General features: G+C 38.4%; 2 protein-coding genes across 2 annotated transcripts in view; both read left to right on the top strand.

The window, feature by feature from the left end:
• Positions 1-1,710: 1,710 nt before the first annotated feature.
• On the top strand, positions 1,711-4,949 carry LOC122081213 (pentatricopeptide repeat-containing protein At4g33170-like). Its single transcript, XM_042648233.1, has one exon. The coding sequence runs from the start codon at positions 2,017-2,019 to the stop codon at positions 4,060-4,062; it is 2,046 nt and encodes a 681-aa protein (XP_042504167.1). The 5' UTR covers positions 1,711-2,016; the 3' UTR covers positions 4,063-4,949.
• Positions 4,950-9,332: 4,383 nt separating this feature from the next.
• Positions 9,333-20,880, top strand: part of LOC122080918 (K(+) efflux antiporter 2, chloroplastic-like) — a 29,132-nt gene continuing 17,584 nt past the window's right edge. Inside the window, exons 1-8 of the mRNA XM_042647804.1 lie at positions 9,333-9,664; positions 9,953-11,700; positions 15,485-15,656; positions 15,847-15,937; positions 17,684-17,820; positions 17,933-17,992; positions 18,090-18,209; positions 20,138-20,206. Of these exons, the coding sequence (XP_042503738.1) occupies positions 10,001-11,700; positions 15,485-15,656; positions 15,847-15,937; positions 17,684-17,820; positions 17,933-17,992; positions 18,090-18,209; positions 20,138-20,206 (2,349 nt within the window). The 5' untranslated portion in view covers positions 9,333-9,664; positions 9,953-10,000. The remainder of the gene's footprint in view (positions 9,665-9,952; positions 11,701-15,484; positions 15,657-15,846; positions 15,938-17,683; positions 17,821-17,932; positions 17,993-18,089; positions 18,210-20,137; positions 20,207-20,880) is intronic.

Here is a 20,880-nt window from a genome sequence, read left to right as displayed (position 1 = left end):
GGTAAAGCTATTCTGGGTTTTCTAATCCTTGGTAAGAAGTAAGAACTGACTGAATCACTAACCAAGGTAATTATCAAGACTATGTTGCCGACATTGGTGGCAAGCATTATCCGAAACCCAATCCGATTATGAAAGGCCCACATCCAAATCTGGGAGAATCCTTGTTTCTTGGTCAAATCCAATAAGGCTGTAAATGAACCAGCACAGCCTATTGGAAAGCCATAGATGCCCTTTGGTTTCAAAACTCATTTTTTGGTTAAGTCATGTGGGCTACTAAATTTGAGGTGGGCATGCATTTTGCTTTTAGGTCACTTAGGGCCCGTTTGATAAAGTTTCAAGAAACGCGTTTCTACCGTTTCTGTTTCCAGAAACAGCAGAAACGGAGTAAAAAACGTTTGATAAAACTATTCCGTTTCACTTATTTTTAGAAATAGAAATAGAAATTTTTACTTATTTATGGTTCAAGAAACGACCCAGGCGAAACAAATACGACTTATGGCCATTCTTTCATTAGTTACTATCGATTTCTAAAAACATGACTTATCAAACACCTTCAATTTCGTTTCTGTTTCTAGAAACGAAAATTTATGTTTCTACCGTTTCTTGAAACAGAAACGTTATCAAACAGGCCCTTAGAAACGGCTGAGTGAAGATCAAATAAAGCACTCATACCACACCCTAAGAGTCCTGTCTAGGGATATCAATCGCTTGGTTTGATTTGATTTATTTGGATTGAACTGGTTTGAGATGTCAATAGATCAACCTTATGTGTCTTGGCATGCAGTTTGATTCGCACACTAGCGTCAAGTAAATCTTTTACCCATAAAAGTATTCTAATGCTCTCCCCATGAAATGTTGTTTGAGCAGGGAGAATTGCTTTCAGTTTGTTCTGTGGCCAGAATTGGTTTTGCTCTTTAAGATCGTAGTTGTTGGCCCATTCAAATTTTGGGCTTTAGCTGCAGTTGATTTTGAAAAATAGCAATGATCTCTCTCTCTCTCTCTCTCTCTCTCTCTCTCTCTCTCTCTCTCTCTCTCTCTCTCTCTCTCTCCTTGATGTCTTTAGTCTAATGCATGATGGATTCGTGTTATCACTTGTGGCTAAAGAGAGAGAGAAGAAGGGAGATCCAACCGACGGATGATGTGCTAGTGTGAGAGATCCCATGTCTCATTGGCAACCCGGTTGTCTTAGATTCAAATGAAGGAAACAATCTCTTTTGAAGCAAATATATGATTATGTACATATATTGATAAGTCATAAAGGAATTAACATTGTTTACCTAATAAACTAATAAATAATCTCGTGCACCAGGTACATTTTGCCCTAAGCTTAGTTTTATTGTGAGAGAAATTCAAGGGAAAGAAAGTGAAAGGAGAATTTTCAAGTCTAATAAGAAACTTTTGTAATCATCCCCTAAGTTACCCTCAATAATTATGTCATAATCTATTACATGGATACAATTTTTTGGGTAGAAAAAAAATATGGATACTCGATGAAGGTTTATTAAGTAAAAATAATATAAGCAAGTAATTATCATTCAAAGGTTAAAATATATTAAATAAAAATTCAAAAATTAAATAAAATATTTTTAATTGATTTCATGTTTAATTTTAAGATTCCAATTTATCACAATGCTTTACCTTTTATTGTGCTATAGTCTTTATATTTCTAACATATAAAATAGGTATTGATTTCGATAGAACTTCAAACTTTCAACTGAACGTTGAATTGGAGAAGCTAGGGCCTATGGTTTTTTGGGACCGATTCCTATCAGAATCGGGAATCGACAGTCAGCAGGAACCAATCCGATCTCCCGATTCCGTGTTTTGGAACCTTGCTGCCACACCTTTCGGTCTTTCACCATTAAATGAGAATCCACAGTGCTCTGTTTCGCCCTTTTGTTCTTCATAATGCAGCAAAATCGAAAGTTCGGCGATCCTATGCGAATTCCATTATCTTCCCAGTAATGACACAGCGATCCTACTCGACTTGATAACTTTCAAAACCAACGGTATCACATGATCAAAGACTCTATCTCCTTGGCACACGTTATTCAAACCTGCGCACGAACCAGGCAACTATCCAAAGGTAAGCAGCTCCACGCTCACTTAATCTGCAGTGGTTACCAGTTATGCATCTTTGTCTCCAATCATCTTGTGAACATGTACTCAAAGTCCGGAGAATTGGACTTTGCACGGAACATGTTCGACACAATGCCTTACAGAAACCTGGTTTCGTGGACTGCTTTGATTTCTGGACTTTCCCAGAATGGGAGGTTCGCAGAAGCTTTGAGAACCTTCATTCAAATGCGAAATACTGGAGAAAATCCAACCCAATTTGCATTTTCAAATGTAATTCAATCTTCGGCCTCCCTGGGGTCACTTGAAATTGGGAAGCAACTGCATTCTCTTAGCATGAAGATGGGTTTTAATGATGAATTATTCGTGGGCAGTAATCTTGCTGATATGTACTCGAAGTGTGGGGCTCTGGCGGATGCTTACCAAATCTTTAGTGAAATGCCATATAAAGATCAGGTTTCATGGACAGCGATGATTGATGGGTACACAAAGAGCGGTAACTTTGAGAAAGCTTTGTTATCTTTCAGGAAGATGATTCATGAAGGGGTCAACATCGATCAATATGTCTTTTGTAGCACATTAGGCGCCAGTGGAGCGCTTAAGGATTCCACATTTGGGACGTCTCTTCATTCATGGATTGTGAAATTAGGATTTGAATCAGAGACTTATGTGGGCAATGCACTCACAGACATGTACTCAAAAGCAGGGGATATGGAGAGTGCATTTCGTGTGTTTGGGATTGACTCTGATTTGAGGAATGTTGTGTCTTATACTTCTTTGATTGATGGGTTTGTTGAGACTGAGCAGATTGATAAAGCTTTGAGTATTTTTGTTGAGTTGCAGAGACATGGAATTGAACCTAATGAATTTACTTTCTCTAGTCTGCTTAAGGCATGTGCTAGCCAAGCCGCGCTTGAACAAGGGACTCAGCTTCATGCCCAAGTGATAAAAACCCATTTTGATGACGATCCATTTGTTTATTCCATCCTAGTCGATATGTATGGGAAGTGCGGACTACTCGATTATTCAGTCCAAGTATTTGATGAGATCAGGAACCCAACCGAGATTGCATGGAATTCATTGTTGGGTGTGTTTGCTCAGCATGGGTTAGGCCAAGAGACCATTAAGATTTTCAGTCAGATGATTCAAAAAGGAATTCAACCGAATGAAATCACGTTTATTAGTCTTTTGATAGGATGTAGCCATGCTGGCTTGGTTGAGCAAGGACTGGATTACTTCTATTCCATGGAAAAAATCTATGGTGTGGAGCCTAGACAAGAACATTATTCATGTATCATAGATTTGCTAGGCCGATCTGGAAGGCTCAAAGAAGCTGAGGATTTTATAAATAGCATGCCATTTGAGCCAAACACATTTGGTTGGTGTTCTTTTCTTGCAGCCTGCAGGACCCATAGTGATAAGGAGAGGGGTGAATTTGCTGCAGCAAAACTGATGAGGCTTGAACCTGAAAATAGTGGTACCCATGTCCTGCTGTCAAACATCTATGCAACAGCTGGGCAATGGGAAGATGTCAGGAACATCAGGAAGATTATGAGAGATGGCAAGGTGAAGAAACTACCTGGTTACAGTTGGGTTGATGTAGACAACAAGACTCATGTGTTTGGAGTTGAGGATTGGTCTCATCCCCAAAAGAGAGAAATATATGAGAAACTGGAGAATCTTTTCACTCGGATTCGGGAAGCTGGGTACGTTCCTTACACAGGTTCTATCCCATTTAATATGGAAGAAAGCATGAAGGAGAGGCTGCTCCACCATCACAGTGAGAGGATAGCTGTTGCATTTGCATTAATAAGCATGCCAACTGGGAAGCCTATCATTGTGAAGAAGAATATAAGAGTGTGTCTGGATTGTCATTCAGCCATGAAGTTCATTTCAAAGGTTGAGGGACGAAAGATCATTGTGAGGGACAATAGTAGATTCCACCACTTCGTGGATGGATCATGTTCCTGTGGAGATTACTGGTAGAAGCTGGAAGATCGTAAGAAGGAACCACTGACAAACCCCCATACCTCCTCTCCTTGACCCTCCCTCCACCAAAAATTCCTCAAAAAACTTCTTGAACCCTCCCCTCTGTCTCTCCTCACGGAAAACCTTCTCCGTCGAACCCCAATTACACTCCTTTAGTGCAGCAAGTTGTTCTTAAAGCTAAGTATCCTGATTTCCTCTTCATGGTCAAAGAGAGGTACAAGTTCAGATTTTTTTGTGAAGATTCAGAGATTGCTGCTAGGGTTTCTGGGAATTTATGCCCATGTTCTCTTGATCGCAAGCATTCCCACGTTTGGGCTGAATGTTCTTGTCCAGAAACTGGTTAGTCTTGGGCATAAATTTGGCTTCGTTAAGCAAATGGAAATTGTAGCCGTCAAGGCTAGGTCTAATTGGTTGGGGCCCTTCTATCAGGGGCTTTTGGCTTTGTACACAAAGGCAACACTGAGGCAGCGGAGGAGAGGATAGTTGTGGGTCTAGAAGTTGTTATCTGCTCTGTGTTGTTGGGAGGGGAGTTTTGGTTGAGATCAAGGACTGTGGTGCAGAGAGTGGCTTAGTTATCAGGATTGGGTTTATTGCTTTGGAAATATCAACTGAGGATTTTTTTCATGGGGAGTTCAATGATAATGTCATGAGATCAGGGCCAGAATTCATGGTTTTGTGCTTGTCTCCCACTTTCTTGTTGTTACCTTTTTTGTGGAAGATGAGAGAATTCATGACCATGTCAATCAAACACTTAAATTATTAGTAGAGAGCCTTGAAAAATATGTCAGGGACAGTTAAGTTCAATGTTACTTATTAACTGTACATTTCTGTGATCAACATTATCGTCATCATACCATTACTGAACACCTGGTTATTTGTAGTCAGCTACATGAATTCAGTTTGTCTGTTCACAAATCAGAATCAGGGAAAAGGATTTCGTTGAGATTTTCTGCTACCATCCTAATGCAGGAGTAGATTACAAGTAGCTAACTCCGCAGTTTATAACCCCAAACAATACAAATAAGAGCAAGAAACAAAGCAATAATACCATCAAATAAACCCCCAAGGATACAATACCCATATAGGAGCAAAAACAACCCAAAACCTAACCCGATAGGAGAGAGAAAGACCTTCTATAGAGCTGGAGAGAGAAAGGTGCGGCCAAGTCTATGGGAGTCCGATTGAGCTGCACTTTTGGGTTAGATAATCCCTAGGGAGGGTACAAAAACCCCCAAATATGAAGGGCTTCTGATGGCTGATTATGAAGTTATGCGCTTTCTTGATTTTCAGACCTAGGAGAGAGAATGTAAAGAATTCTGCAGGAACAACAACTTGTCTTCTTTAGATAACCTTCAAGAGAGGATCAATTGATCTTCTTAGAGTATAGAACCAGTCCTCCAAAGGATCTGCAGATCAGATCTCAAACTTGGGCAGCAATGAGGGTCGATTGGCTTCAAGAACAAAAATTCTTTGGCTGGTTGATTCTGATTTTGTATGCTTTAACAGGTCTGAACTTCTAATAACAATAAACAGAAAATAAAAATAGAAAAAGAAGAATCGATGGAGGGTTGAGAAGGGTGAAAGAGAATAAAGAAATGGGTATCTCACCCCTCAGGTTTTGGGTGTCACATCTCTCAAAGGTTTAGGCATCTCACCTCTCAATAACAGTTTTTTTAGCTAAAGAGTAATCACTCAATAATTCATTCATTCAAATATGAAATTATAAATACATAAGTTCCTCTATTTATAGAAGGCAGAATAGCAATCAAACTACTACTAGGAGCTAATTTCCCAATAGGACTAAACACTCCAACTACAACTAGGAGCAGTTTCCCAATATGACTAGACACTTCTACTACAACTAGGAATTCAAAATAGGACTAAAACTTGACTTTATGACTCCAACATGGAGTAGGACTAACCGACTAATAGTTCATAGAGGACTTTACAACCGACCAATGGCCTAATGGACCTTTATTGAATTAAATAGCAACCAACTAAACTAATGAATTAAATCTCGTTTTTCCACCTTCTACCCATATTTTAGGCCAATTAAAGTGGCCCATTTCAAAGAAAACCCATGGGATAAAAGGCCCAACACATATATATAACACAACCTAAGGCTTATTTGCAATAAAATAATCCCAAGTGACTTATCTACATCACATCTGACCTGACAAGGCCTCTTTCTGCATTTGCAAACCCAAGCTCCATTTTGGAGGAGTTTTAATTTAAATTTATATATTAGAAAATATTACATGGATTGTCTTGGTGTTTAAAGTGTTCATGTGATGACTTTATATGTATGCATTTCATCTGCTTAGTGATCAGGTCATGAATTGCACATTTCAATCAGAAATTGGGTATCTGGTTAGTGGTTGAAAAAGTAAAAATGTAAATTCCTCTTCTATAAAATGAGGTGTAGTTAGAGGAAGCAACGGAGAGAATTGTGGTTGCCAGGTTGACAATGTCTTAGTGTTGATATCGCTGGTTCAGAACTGGCTTTTCTAGGCAAGTAGGTGCTTATGCTTCCGAAATTAGTTTTGTGTCACCTGCTTTCTGAGTTTAGAAGTTTCACTTACCTTACAATTGTAAGCGATTGACTTTAATTTGTCCTCTTGTTTCCTGAATTCTATTATTGTTTGTTGGCTCTTTAATGAATTACTGGAATTTACTTCTCTGCCTGTTTGTGTATCTCATGAGCTGCTGTTATGGATGCAAAGTTGGAAGGAGTGGTAAGCACACGAGCGGGAACCCGATTGGCACATAAATTTTTGCTGGGGACACCACACCTTACACGTGCATAAGGAATGTGAAGCACATGAAAATCTCTTTACATCTGACAATTATTTGACTGGAGATGGATTTTCTGCTTGTTCTGCAATGGAAGGGATGGAGGGCAAACTGGTTGATCTTTATCAGAAAAAAAAAAAATTTCTTGAGTTGAAGTCTGCATTAGCTGATGTGGACCCTGAGAATAGATATCAATACTTGAAGCATGCTAGAATATACAAGTCATCATATAGGGTTTGTAAACTTCTTCCTTGGTCCTCACAAAATCTAAAAAGTCCAAGAGATAGACATTAATTCCTTGTTTTCTGGAGAAGGGATTTGAATCAATAGGAGTTTTCATTTCTTTTCACATTTAAAGATATGCTGTAATTTTGTCTTAAAAAAATTCAGACATGAGAGTTGATGTCAGTTATAATATCTTATAATTCCCTTAGAACACTTTAGAGGAATGAGCTCTTGATAACTAACATTACTAGCCAGGGTTTGTGCGCTGAGAATCAAAAGGGTATGCTATTTACTTAGAAGATTAACAGGAAGGTTTTCTTTGACATGGGAATTGTAGCTTTATGAATCATGAAAACATTCTTCTTGGTTGGTTGTGCTGCCTGTGTAAATTTGGATTTATATTTTCTCCTCCTCCCTCTGCTTCTTTTTTGTTTTCAGTTATGGAACTCAGAAAGTCGAAGGAAAATCCTTCTCTAGTTGGTTTATTATTATTGATTTTCCTACTGTTTGGTAGGAGAGGTCAATGTTGTGTGTATAATGCAGGCATCTTACAAACGTTCAATATGCAAACAAATGGCTGGAATTATTATGGATTTTGAAATGGAGGAAAGATTTTCTCCATATTATATTCACCTGCCATCTTAGGGTTCTAAAACATTCCCTATAGGGAGAAATCAATAATACCCTCCCCTGTTGTGCAATGCCCTCTCCCACCATCTGAAGCCTGTTGCCGAGGGATTCCTCTTCAACATGATTGAATGAAAACTTAGTGGTCCATCCAAAATTAGTGGAATTTAGGTATTAACAACACAACAATGCTAGGACTTGGGGTCACCTATCTTACCAATCCTCCCCCTCCACTGCACTCAACTATAATACCCCTCATGGTATCTCCTCTTTCATAGTCCATTTCAAGGAATTTGTTATTCATGTGAGGCCTAATCAACCTTGGGGTTTCTCTATATGGCTAACCTTGGGGTCCGCTTGACATTTTGTATCATTAATCTTGTATTATTACTGACTACCTTAATCAAGGTCTAAATAGGCTCTACTAGGAAAGTGACGAGCACAATCCTCTCCCCATCCTCAACACCCAAAAATAAGCGAAAAAAATCCTCTGTTGTGGGTGCGGCCATGCGGCGAGGATCTAATGGCCAGCATGGCATCGGGGCGTGTGCCAATGTCGTCTCGGCCATCGGATCCTCGCCACACGGCCGCACCTGCGACAGAGGATGAAAGTCCCAAAATAAGTACTACAGAACCTAACCATCAAGGGGTTCTTGTGCAGCCTAAAAACCTACAATATAGCAGTCCATATAGAAGGTTATGTGCTCATGTTTTAAGTTTCAGTTCAAATAAAGTTAACCATGTGATAAAAATAAGGTTTTCGAAAATCAAAAACCATATATAAAGATGTTTGTCAATAATAATAATAATAATAATTATTATTATTATTGGTAAATAAGGTGTTCGTGGAATAGCTGGGACAATGAAGATGGTGTTGTCAATAAATTGGAGGGTCTTTGATAAAATTAGATTACAAAATTTGACATGTCGCCAATTTGAATCAAAATTGTCATATCATCCTTTTACGTGACACAATGAGCCAACGAGGTGTGACCTTCCTAAATTAACCACTCAAATGTCATTTTGTAGATAAATACATAAACAATTGAAATGAATCAATGGTGGCCTATTCTATTTTTTTTCTTGGGATCTTGATTCTTGTAGTCCAAATTCTATATGCTCGACGTCCTTGTCAATTGCACATTTGATACCTTAATTGCTTCTCCTTCTACTTCTACTACTGAACCTAGATAGTATTTGATCTATGTCACCCAATTGGATGTATACTACAAAAGATTCCTTCTCTAGTGTTGTATGAAAATTACACGTTTATTTTTGAGTTGGTAGCCTATTGGAAGGAATTGTTTGCACCATGTCTGCTCGAATCGATTGGTTATAGGTTTGAATCGATATATCCCACTATTACTCGTTGGTCCTACAAAAGTCCTACTGTCAATGGGGGCTCGACTTGGAAGCTATTATCACTAACACCCATTACACTCTAGGATTTTGGGGAAAGAGCATCGGAATCTTTTTTTTAAATTTTAGAATATCCCACTCCAAGGGGAGAAGGGCACATTCCATAGCCTTTGGACAGCCAACATCTCATCAGAATGCATCCAAAACATTAAGAAATGGGACCAGCTTTCTTCTAATTATTAACGCCGTCTTGCAGAGAGGTATCTATCGCTCGCTTACTTGATCGGCGCATGTTAGTCATATGTTACAGGAATAGGGGTGGAGCTCCGAGGGCGGGGACTGGACACCGAAACAAAAGAATCTCCGCCAATGAAATCTTTTCTGTTCCTTATGCGAACACTTAATCATTCCTAGTTTGGACACGTGTGATGAAACAACTAATAGAAACTTTGGTTGTCTATTCTACTTCTCAGTTAGTCCTCAACTCTTCACTACTCTTCGTTTCTTCCATTTGCCTATTTTCTTCGGCCCTAATTCTCTTGAAATGCGCCATGGATTTCTGCAACTCGAGCTTCAAATGCGTTCTTTCTAATCGGTTAGTACTCACTTTCTTTTGATTTGTTACTTGGTTGAGACTGTCTAGGTCCGCAAGTTGCTGTATTCCCTATTTGACTGTAATAATCAATTTAACTATCGTATTGCACAACTTCGAGCAAAACAAATATACAGAATTACAGATTCATTTCATTACTGTTTCGATTCTTTGTTTTTGATATCTTCTTTTATTTCATGTATTTTTGTTAGTGGGAGTTTTGAATCTTGATATGCTTGGTTTGAAACGTTGGTGATGGTTTTGATGTAAAGCAGGGTTTTTTGATTTCAGTTTATCGGTATTATCGTCATAGAAGACTGCTAGAAAAAGCTGGGAGATATGGATTCTGTGTGTTGTTTCCGGATGCCAAATATTATTCTTGGTGTTGAAGGTTCAAGTTCTACGACGTTGGGTTGTTCTAGTTCGAGTCTGACATATAGGTGCAGAAATTTGAGTTATAGTTTTGTTGGCCATCCAAGATTTGTTTGCCAAACACATGCATCAAAGAGATTGAAGAAAATAACAAGTAAGCGTTACAGGGGGGAGTTTGATAATTTGTCGCGGACATCACATTTAAGGGGATCTCTGGACGGCATCGTGGGCAATATCTTGAAGGTGTCAAGGGCAGTAGTGCGTTTACAGTGTCAAGGCAATGATTCTTTACAATATATTGATGGCAACGGTCGAAACATTGAATTCATGGAAAGTTCCAATGGAGGAATGAAAATCTCTTCCTCAGAGAGCTCAGCAAGTGGGCCTGTTTCTGATGGAGAGTCAAATATTCTGGAAGAGGAAGAGGTAGAGATACCTAGTACGGATCATTTGAAGGAATTGCTTCTGAAGGCTCTCAAGGAATTGGAAGTTGCTCACCTAAACAGTACTATGTTTGAGGAAAAGGCTCAGAAGATATCGGAAACAGCAATTTCCCTAAAAGATGAAGCGGAAAATGCTTGGAAAGATGTCAATACCACCCTGGGCACTATTCAAGAGATTATAGCGGAAGAGGCTGTTGCTAAGGAAGCTGTTCAGAAAGCAACCATGGCTTTCTCAATGGCTGAAGCAAGGCTTCAATTGGCTGTGGAGTCCTTAGAGGCGGCAAAAGGAATGAGAACTTCTCCAGAAGCTTGTACAGGGAATGATGCAGATCATGTAAGAGCTATGGAAGCGTTGAGTTCATCGAGAGAGGAGGAAGTGGAAATTTTAGAGGCGCAGGATGAGATTAGCAACTGCCGGGCTACTCTGGGAGATTCTGAGGTTGAGTTGAGACGATTACAAAGCAAAAAGGAGGAGCTGCAGAAGGAAGTAGATAGATTGATTGAAGTTGCAGAGAAAGTGCAGATGGATGCTTTGAAAGCAGAGGAGGATGTATCAAACATAATGCTTCTTGCTGAACAGGCTGTTGCTTTAGAACTTGAGGCTACCCAGTGTGTAAATGATGCAGAAATTGCTTTAGAGAGGGCTGAGAAAGTTCTTTCCAATTCTAATGTTGAAAGGTCAGACAATTTGACACATCCACTGGTACCATCATCACAAAGGCAGATGTTGAGTGATGAATTTATAGTTCCAGAGGATGAGATGACTCAAGGAGTTGGTGTTGATATTAGTTTGGAAAGTGACAAAGATGGGTCAATTGAAGATGCTTTGTTGGGTGGTGAACCTTCATTGGACTTCCAATCTGAAGCATTTGGGCAAAGTGGTGAGGATTTGAATTTATCTGATGGCCTGCGTGATCAAGAAAATGGGAAATTAGTTATGGATTCACATAGAGAAGTCGAAGCCGAAGTTGAACCCGAAAAATCGAAGAATGTTGGTCCTATGAAGAAGCAGGAAATTCAAAAGGATGTAACTAAAGACAGTTCACCTCTTAGTGCACCCAAAGCATCATTGAAGAAATCTTCTCGCTTTTTCTCTGCATCATTCTTTTCCTTCTCAGTAGATGGTACTGAGTTAACGCCTGCCTCAGTTTTTCATGGTATCATTACATTTACAAGGAAGCAAGTGCCCAAGCTGGTTATTGGAGTATTGCTTCTTGGGGTTGGGTATGCATTCTTATCATCCTTGGCCTTTCATGATTGTAACTTCTTCACTTGTTTCTCTTTTTATTATCCCATTAGCTCAATCATCAAAGGTCTTAGCAAGTTTGTGCTCTTTACTCATCAAGTTTAATTTTATTTTTTAAAACTTTGAAAGATAAAAACACAACTTATGTTTCTTTAGGACTATTGCCTTCTTTGTCTCCCCCTCCTTTTTCCCCCGTTCTTTAATTGAATTTCTTCTTATTCTCTTGGACTGGGAAGACCTGCTGTTTTTTGTTAGTCTGCTTTGAATATTTATAGAGAAAGTTGTGAGGAATGACATGCATAGTCTAGATCTTGTCCCAAGTATGACCTCAGATAGAGCCTTTTGGAGGGCAATGATTCTTGTAGTCGACCCCATTTAGTTGAGATTTTCCTGAGTGCTGGTGTTATGCCTTTTCCTTTACTTTTTTTTCTTTGTTGTGGCATGGATCCATGTAGCCGACCCCATTAATATGGGATAAGGCTGAGTTTGTTGTTTGTTGTATTTGAATAATCATGATTCAAATGTAGAATCCAAAGCAACGATTGATTGAAATTTGAAATGTGAGTCAGAACAAATTCTTAGATTTGAAAGTTATGTTATGCTGCTGGGTATTGCTAGAAAAAAAATGCTCTGAATGCAAAAAGACACACGTGATTAGTTTATATGGAAGCCTCGTTTGTTCACTAATAAAAGATTCCACCTCAGGTTTCCAACCTAGTTCTTCCACCTGCCCAGACCCTTTCCACATCCGCCTCCCCTATCAGCACCCGCCATATACCCCCCTGATGCAGATCAAGCTTGCACAAGGAAGGGGCTGCTGGCCCCATCAAACCAAGTCCAATGTTGAACCATCGAGACCCCACCTTGGTCCCATCGAGCCAGCCCCAAAACCAGACAACATTGTTCACGAATTACCGTTCATGTGAACAGTAAGCCCTGCAGTTTTGTCTTCAAGTGGAACCTCTAGAAGCCTAGCCAGCTAAGCAATGATTGTAGATAACAGTAGCCTTTCTAGAAGTCCTCAAGCTATCCATCGATTGCAGCAGCTTGAAGATTTGTTTCCTTTTTTATTTAATTGGTACTTTGTTTCCTATTTGGTTAGCTTAGTGGTCAAGTAAGTTAGTGGTTTCCTTTTTATATGTAAGGCAAAGTATTTGGAAGTTTATTTCTTAAATCAGTTTAGGAAGTTAGAGTCAGTCCATTAGTAATGTAGGAATGGATTTGACAACCAAACCAGTCCCAAAACTGCAGGAACATTTAGACTAGAGAACAACCAGATTACACCCCACAAACCACTATAATCAGACCAACAGAAAATAGAAGTAACAGTATATAACGATCTCAGAAAACCAGTAGCAAGTAAGTCAGACCAGTAGTAGTCAGATAGGATCAAACCAGGGGCTGAAATCAATACAAATAAGTGCAAGCAACTTGTATTCAATGACTGATATCATAAAACAGCAGTGACAAACAACCCAGACCAATCGATCTCAGTACTCAAGACCACTTAGGTCAGATATTAGTTGATCAAATAAATAAAACCAGCAGCAATAAAATGAGGTAAAAGTCCCAAATCAACAGCAGAAACCACAGAAATAGAATAGGACAAACCAAAGCAATCGATTCTGGTTCTGTTCTGAAAAAAATCACTACAGGACAAAATATGAGAGATTTTGAATATCTCTTTAATGGCTGCACAGAATCAGCCCAGATATGGGTCGATCCTTACTTCCTTAGTGGGGAATAGGAGAACAATCGATCAGAATTTCAGCCTTAACAGACACTTCTAACAGCTACAGAAGACAGGGCCGATGGTACTTCTACAGAGAATTCTGGGCAGAAAACTTTAAATAATAAATACCTGATTGTAACAGCAGTAGATCTCTGAGAAGAACACTTGAAACTGTTGAGAAAAAATAATAAAACTTGAGAGAGCTTCTGGACTTCTCGCCGCAAGGAGTCGCTTGGATCAAACACCAAACCCAATACCTTGATCAGACACAAGGAAGTTCTCTTGCAGAGAAAGCAGCAGCAGCAGCAGCTATGTAATTTGTCAAAATCGTGGCTCATTAAAAGAGCCATCATCTTTATTTATAATGTTAATGGGGGAGGGAATTACAAAATAGAAGGTTCCTAAAAAAGGAAACCAAATATTCTCCTAATACAATAGTTACTAAAAATTGAAATTAGAAACTAGTTGAAAAAGGAAATTAACTACTAATGACTTGATTCAATTAATAACTTGACTCCTAAGGAAACAAATATAACTCAAAATCAAGCCCAACTAAAAAGGAAACTAATGAAAATGAAAACTAACTTGTAATCCCGTACTCAATCTTAGAGCCCCCCTTTTAGACCCATAAAAGTGGTCTATTACACTCAAAACACATGGGATCAAAGGCCTAACATGTATGGAACCCAACCTTAGGCTTATTCCTAATAAAACAAGCCTATTTTGGTAATTAATATGCATCAATTAGTTTCCTTTTATGTTATTTCTTTGTGTCCAAACAATGTAAGGCTATTTAAAGCCCATCGATTATAATGAAAAGTAGATTTGAGGTTAACAAAAATGATGGCTTTTGCTGTTGTGCTGTGGGATGAGTTGGGTGAGAGGCCTTAGGTGAGACGCCTAAACTAGAGGGGTGAGATGCCCAAAACCTATCCTTTTTCTTCCCCCTTCTCAACCCCTCCATCGATTCTGTTTTCACTTTGTTATTTTCTATTTTACCTTAGTTATTAAGTATAACTTGAAGCTGAAATCATTCTTGAAGATGTACTAGTGTAAGACCAGAATCGACCAGCTATTGTCAAGGTTTTAGCAACTTGGATCGAAGTCCAGATCTCCCAAACCAGCCAGCAGTTCAAGCTCATCTTTTGAAGTATACCTAGACAGGTTACAAGGGGTCTTCATTCCAATTTCGAGGATCATTCGATGCCATGAACCCTAGTTTCTGAAGAGTGGTCAAAAGTTTTCTAATTCATGTCGCCAACATAACTCTCAATTCAACCATCGAAATTATCTCATCTTTTGAGGGTTTGTAAACCCATATAGGACCTTCATCTACTCCAAGTTTCCAGCTCCATCTGATCTACGGTTTGTGAGTAATCGAAATCTTCTTTATTCAGTCAGAATTTCAGATCCTGCTTGGGATTAGCTCCTATGTGATCTAGTCTTACATCTTATGTGACTTGGTGGGAAGGCTGGTTTTCTATGCAGCCATTTACCACATCTGGTTCAAGAGAAACAAAAGTGGATGGTTCAGTTCCTCTCACACCATCTGTCGGATTTGAAATGCATTCGGCTTCGACGTCAGATAGAGAGTCATTGACCTATTTCAGCCCAGCTTTCTAGTGAGATCCACAATGACAGAAATAGGCTCATAGTCTCCTCATGGGACATTCCTTTGTATTTTTATCCCCCCCTAGCTCTATTTTTTTTTTAATATCTCTTTGCTCTTCCGGGTATTTCCTTTTGGCCTCTCCCCTTGTCTTCTTACAAAAGGGAGCCTGTTTGTTGTTCTCCTTCTAATAATTTTCTTACTCGTCAGAAAATATATATATATATATATACCTTCAACTTCAAGAGAAGATATTTGATATTTCTTATTTTCTTGGTATATTACTTGGATTTTTGGGGGGGTGGGGTGTTCCCTGAAGGCTTTTCTCCTCTCCCTTTCCTGACTCAACTGTATACCTTTTCCTATTTGTTGAGTACTATCATTGCATTTCTTTGATAACAAGGGCTGAAACTTATGACAGGATCTCCTTTCTTATGAATCGAGCTGAGAGGAGTACTCAGCTGCTTCAGCAGCCAGATGTCATAACCACTAGTATTGAAGAAGTTTCTTCAAATGCAAAGCCTTTGATCAGAGAAATACAGAGGTTTCCTAAGAGAGTGAAGAAATTAATTGAGATGTTACCTCATCAACAGGTTCATGCCCGCTTTCCTTTTCAACATTTTATATATGACTTTAAAGACCTGGCATACATTTTGGATTTTCTTGAGCTTGTTGAGTGAGTCGCTTTCTTCTTATTATGGGAAATGTATCAAAAAAATATTCTGGGCTTTTTAAAACATAAATTTTAATTTCATACCATTCTTTAACTCTTCTTTCTCCCAGATAAATGAGGAGGAGGCTTCCCTCTTTGACGTGCTGTGGTTACTCCTTGCAAGTGTTATATTTGTGCCTTTATTTCAAAAAATTCCTGGAGGTTAAGTTGATTCCTACATTTTCTTTTACTTTCGGAATTTCTGCATGATATGCCATAGACATCTGTTCTATTGCCTCTCCTTCCATCCAAAAAAGTCTGTAAGCATAGAATCTTAAAACAGTAAACTTTTTCTCCATATGATATTTTTTTTCGTTCATGGATTCCCCAATGATTTTAGATAGCAAACAAGAGGGCCCAAGCTCGTGGCTTCATGAGTAGCATGATTAAATCAACTGATGCTTACTTGTTGCCCATGGGAATGTAAAATTCTATTGCAGTTCTTCGCAAGGAATTCATATTGCTCTCATTTCATAACATTTGCTGAACCATGAGTTTCTTCAACTGCCTTGTTTTTTCTATTACCATCTTGTAAACTGGTTTCACTGTAGTTGTAAGGGTCAATGTTATGCTTGGTTTCTGGCTTCTATTCACCAAATTCACTCATTTGTCAATTGTTTATTCTGTTGTTGCTGATGCTGTTAAAAGCCGCAATTTCTGAACTTGTAGTTGAGTATGATAGAAACTACAAAAGCGCATTGACAAACGTTCTATACTTCTATTGTCTGGGCAGTCACCTATGCGACTGTTCCTAAGAGCACATTTGGGTGTGAAGGTGCTCGCTCAATGAGCTGTCACTGGGGGTTGTTGCCTAGACCTGACTAGGCAATAGGCATTGCCTTGAGGATGCTGGAGAAAGCATGAGCTTTCATACTTGAAAAAACACCAAATGTCTCGTGGCCCAATCATCAATTTACTAACAACCACTGATAGCCAAAAACAAATGCAATATTCGTCACAATGCACTTCAACGTCTATCTCACTTGGCTGTTCCAACAGCTGCATTTCCATTGTCAATAGAAATAATGAACAAAAGAGGCCAGCAAATATTCTCCAAGAAGATGACTCTCAGGAGCTCAAATTAAACTGAATTCTAAAGATTATGCTTGTTTAGCAGGTCTGATAGAAACAATTAAAAAATAAAATTCTAACAAATGGATGGCTAAGAACTCTTGGACGAATTTGAGAATCAGATTTTATGTAACCTGATTTCTCAATTTAAACTATTAAGTCTAACAGAAATACCAACACCGGAGCCTACAGTGGCAATGAGGATAACATTAGATGGAGGATACACATCTCAATGTCCAATCTTGAATTTAATGGAAACTGAATGGCTACTAAATTGGGTTGACTTTTAGTCCTGGATTCACTAGATGTCCTCCATGACCAAAAGCTGCCATCCAGGTTAGAGACCATGGATGTTGCTTAACCAGAAACAAGTTTAAACTTCAAAACCCAAAAGGAGAATTTGCAGGAAGCAAGATTAATGATTCATTCTCTAGTGTTAGTCTGGTATAGAAAATGTCCATGGTAAGATGACGTGAACTCCTCTTGGTCAGTGAATTCCCCTTTGATATCAAGTTGTAAAATTGGATTGGATTTAGGGTTTATAGAACAAGAAAGGTGAAAAAAAGCAGAGGGGAAATAAAGGGAGAAGAATGAGCGCTGTTGTGTACTCTTCTTGCACTTTATTCACTATTTACCTTGAGTCATTGGACAATAATGCCCTCAGTGAGAGACAGATTATTTCCATATATATAATAATCCCCAAAGAAGAAAAATACCCTTACATGTAGCATCAGAACATATCAGAGCACGGAGAGTGCCTTCTAAAGTTGTTTCTATGCGTCCATTTCTTCTAATTTTGTTGTTGAGTTCATTTCTTCTATTTGGTGCAATGTTTAGGTAGTCCTGTACTTGGATACCTGGCTGCTGGTATCTTGATTGGGCCGTATGGTCTCTCTATCATTCGTCATGTACATGGGACCAAAGCAATTGCTGAATTCGGAGTTGTCTTCTTGCTATTCAATATTGGTCTCGAGGTGGGTTCTTGAAATCTTGATCTTAGTTTCCATGTGGACATGCTGTTTTTTCCTGTGCATTGCTTTATTTCCTGAAGAATCACAAACTAGACCTCTCATTCGTATTTTGCAGCTCTCTGTGGAAAGATTAAGTTCCATGAAGAAATATGTTTTTGGATTAGGTTCAGCCCAGGTGATAGGCAACTTTATTTGTGCTTTCCTCCAAATGTTTTTCTTTGCATATACCTGGTGCATGCTTTAACTTCTTTAATATGTGTGATGGAGTGCAGGTTTTAGTTACCGCAGTGGTAGTTGGTCTGGTTGCTCATTTTGTTTCTGGGCTGCCTAGTCCTGCAGCAATTGTCGTAGGGAATGGCCTGGCATTATCTTCAACTGCTGTAGTCCTTCAGGTGACAATCATAAGCTTTTCTTTTTTAGATAAATTACGAATTTATTGGAAGAAAAGAGAAGAATTTACGGAGAAAGAAGCCATCACATGCCCAATACAGAAGCAAACAAAAGGGAAAGAGATCTATTTCTCACAAAGGAAATTATCCCCAGTACATAATCACGAGAATTTTTTTCTATTTTGAATAAACAATAAGGTGGTTCAGATTACTGTCAGTTTTTGTCTCCAGTAGTCCAGTGTATGTGAAACTTATTCGAGGAGTAAGAATTTCTTTACCACTAAGAATTTCTTTACCACTGAGGTACATTCTGACTAACGAGTGAGCTCCCTGGGGATGAAACTCTTATGTTGTCTTTTTCTTTTTGTCAAGATTAATTCTTTGATTGTAATGATATCTGTATTTGATAATGGTTTGATGTGGACTCTGGGCAAGGTCCATTCTACTGCAGTCTTCAGTTTATTGGAACCTACTCAGGTCAACAACGGTTTGTTGACGACATCAATTTGTATGCTTTTTTATTTGACTCAAGGATCTATGATTTAACAATTGTACTTCCAACTCTTGGGCCTGTAGAGTTTAACACTCCTGTTGGGATGTCACACCCCCAAATATGTCAAGTGGGTGTTAATTGCTCGAAGTCAATTGGGGCTTGTTGGCTCATCCTGTGTCCATCGAGTCCCATGTTTTGAATCTTGATACTCCATCGTTTATATTTTACATGGCTGTGGGGTTGTGCCATTCTTCTTCTGGAGGCATGGTTGCTACATCAAAAGTAGGAAGGCTATTTCTGGTACTATTGCTTCATGATGTTAGGTTCTCATAGATTTTATAATTGTAGGCCATCAACAAGGGTAGTGGTAATGCACCTCCTGTTGTGTCATTGCCTGTAGTCAGTTTGCTGGCTACTTTGAGCAGCTCCATTAGCTGTGAGACTGTCTGGAGTGGTCAAAGTTGCCTTCACTGTTTACTGATGCCCTACAAGCTCAATATACATTCAAAGTCGAAGTCATTGATTTTATCACTGACCATTTCTTTTGCCAAGTCTGGGAGTATTGTGTGTTAGTGGTTTTAGTTCATGAGACCTGTCGGAGGGTCACTTGTGGCATATATTGTTTATTATTTTATAGATGTATGCATTCATTTTATTAGTTTGTCAATACAATAACCATACAGATGGTAGGGGAGTTGAGCACTTTCCCTTGTTGATTAAAACTTATAACTTCTGAAGAACAATGCATTTCAAGTTTGGATATTGCATCAATTAGAATTATATTTCTCAAATCTGAAGTATTTTAGTGAATTCAAAACCTTTTGTGTATTTTCGGAGGGATATTAGGTGCTTGTTATAGATTGAGTTGCTTGTTTTATGTGACTGTAGTTTCTATCATATTCTATCGGATGTGATAGTTCTTAAGCCATCATTCATCGTCAAGTGCTGGCTGTATACATGCACGTGTGATGTCATGTTAGATTGATATAACCAACAAAAGCAGCATGGATATGTACAAGAGCATAGATACACAAGAGGACAATTTGTTGAAGAAAATTCTATAATGTTTCTGAAGGACGACATCAAGCTCTTGTTTGTTTGATTGGGATCTTACAGTGAAGTAAGGGGTTCTTTTGCTTCCAATTGGTTTTTCTTGCTTGAAAATTGTTGTATAGGGGATCTTCTTTTTGGGAATGTTTTGTTTCAAGGAGTGATTTGTACAGTGTGAAGAATCTTTGATATACATGTACATGATTGATTTAGTGACAAAAGAATTTTTTTTTCTATTGCTGGTTAAAAAAAAAAGAATCACTTAATGCTTTACTTGCAAAGTAATTTGTAACTAAGTTTCAGCAAGGATAATTCAGTAAATGACTAATTTATATTTCTGGGAGACAAAAATAAATCAATTCATTGGTAACCCTGGACTCTTCTTCAGGTGTTGCAGGAACGCGGTGAGAGCACATCACGTCATGGACGTGCTACTTTTTCTGTTCTACTTTTTCAGGTAGTGCTTCCTTTCTGGGATGAATGCTTACTTCATAGGTTTTCCAGTTTACTATGTTAACATGAACTTGTCTGTGGCAAACTGTTTGCAAGTTCCTCTGCTCACATCCCTAATGTTCAAAGGAAAAAAAAAGGGGGGGGGGGGGGAGGGAAATGGAAGAGAATAGCTCTTATATATGATAAAGCTTATAAGCTCTTTATCTTTTGGTTTTCTTTCAACTATATTATTCGGAGTCAAATGAAATTAACAACATTGTCCAATAATTTTTTATTGCATATTTTGGTTTCAATGCTTTCCTTATTAAAATTGCTTCTCAAACTAAGATAAATTTGCTCTTTAAAAAAAATAAAAAAATAAAACATCTTTTACTATGGTTTATAAGTTTTCCTAGAGTTAGTATACAGTAATTTCGTTTCCACACTTATTATTACTTGGATTTGAATAATATCTGATTGTCTGTCCAACCATCAAAACCAGGTTGGCATAACAAACAAAATCAGATACAGTGAATCACTAGAGTTACTGCTATTGCAAAAGGACGATGAAATTAAACCAATGATGTGAATGAACTAGACGTCCAATATTTATGGATTAAAATGCAAACGTGGAAGCTTCCTATTAGCAAAATATGATTCTTTTGAAATTATTGTTTAATCCTGATGAATCAAATTCAA

This window comes from Macadamia integrifolia, chromosome 6, assembly GCF_013358625.1.
Source record: "Macadamia integrifolia cultivar HAES 741 chromosome 6, SCU_Mint_v3, whole genome shotgun sequence".
In the NCBI taxonomy this organism is placed as follows: Eukaryota; Viridiplantae; Streptophyta; class Magnoliopsida; order Proteales; family Proteaceae; genus Macadamia; species Macadamia integrifolia.
Note: the sequence above shows the minus strand (reverse complement) of the source record. Positions and strands in the feature narration are given on the sequence as shown.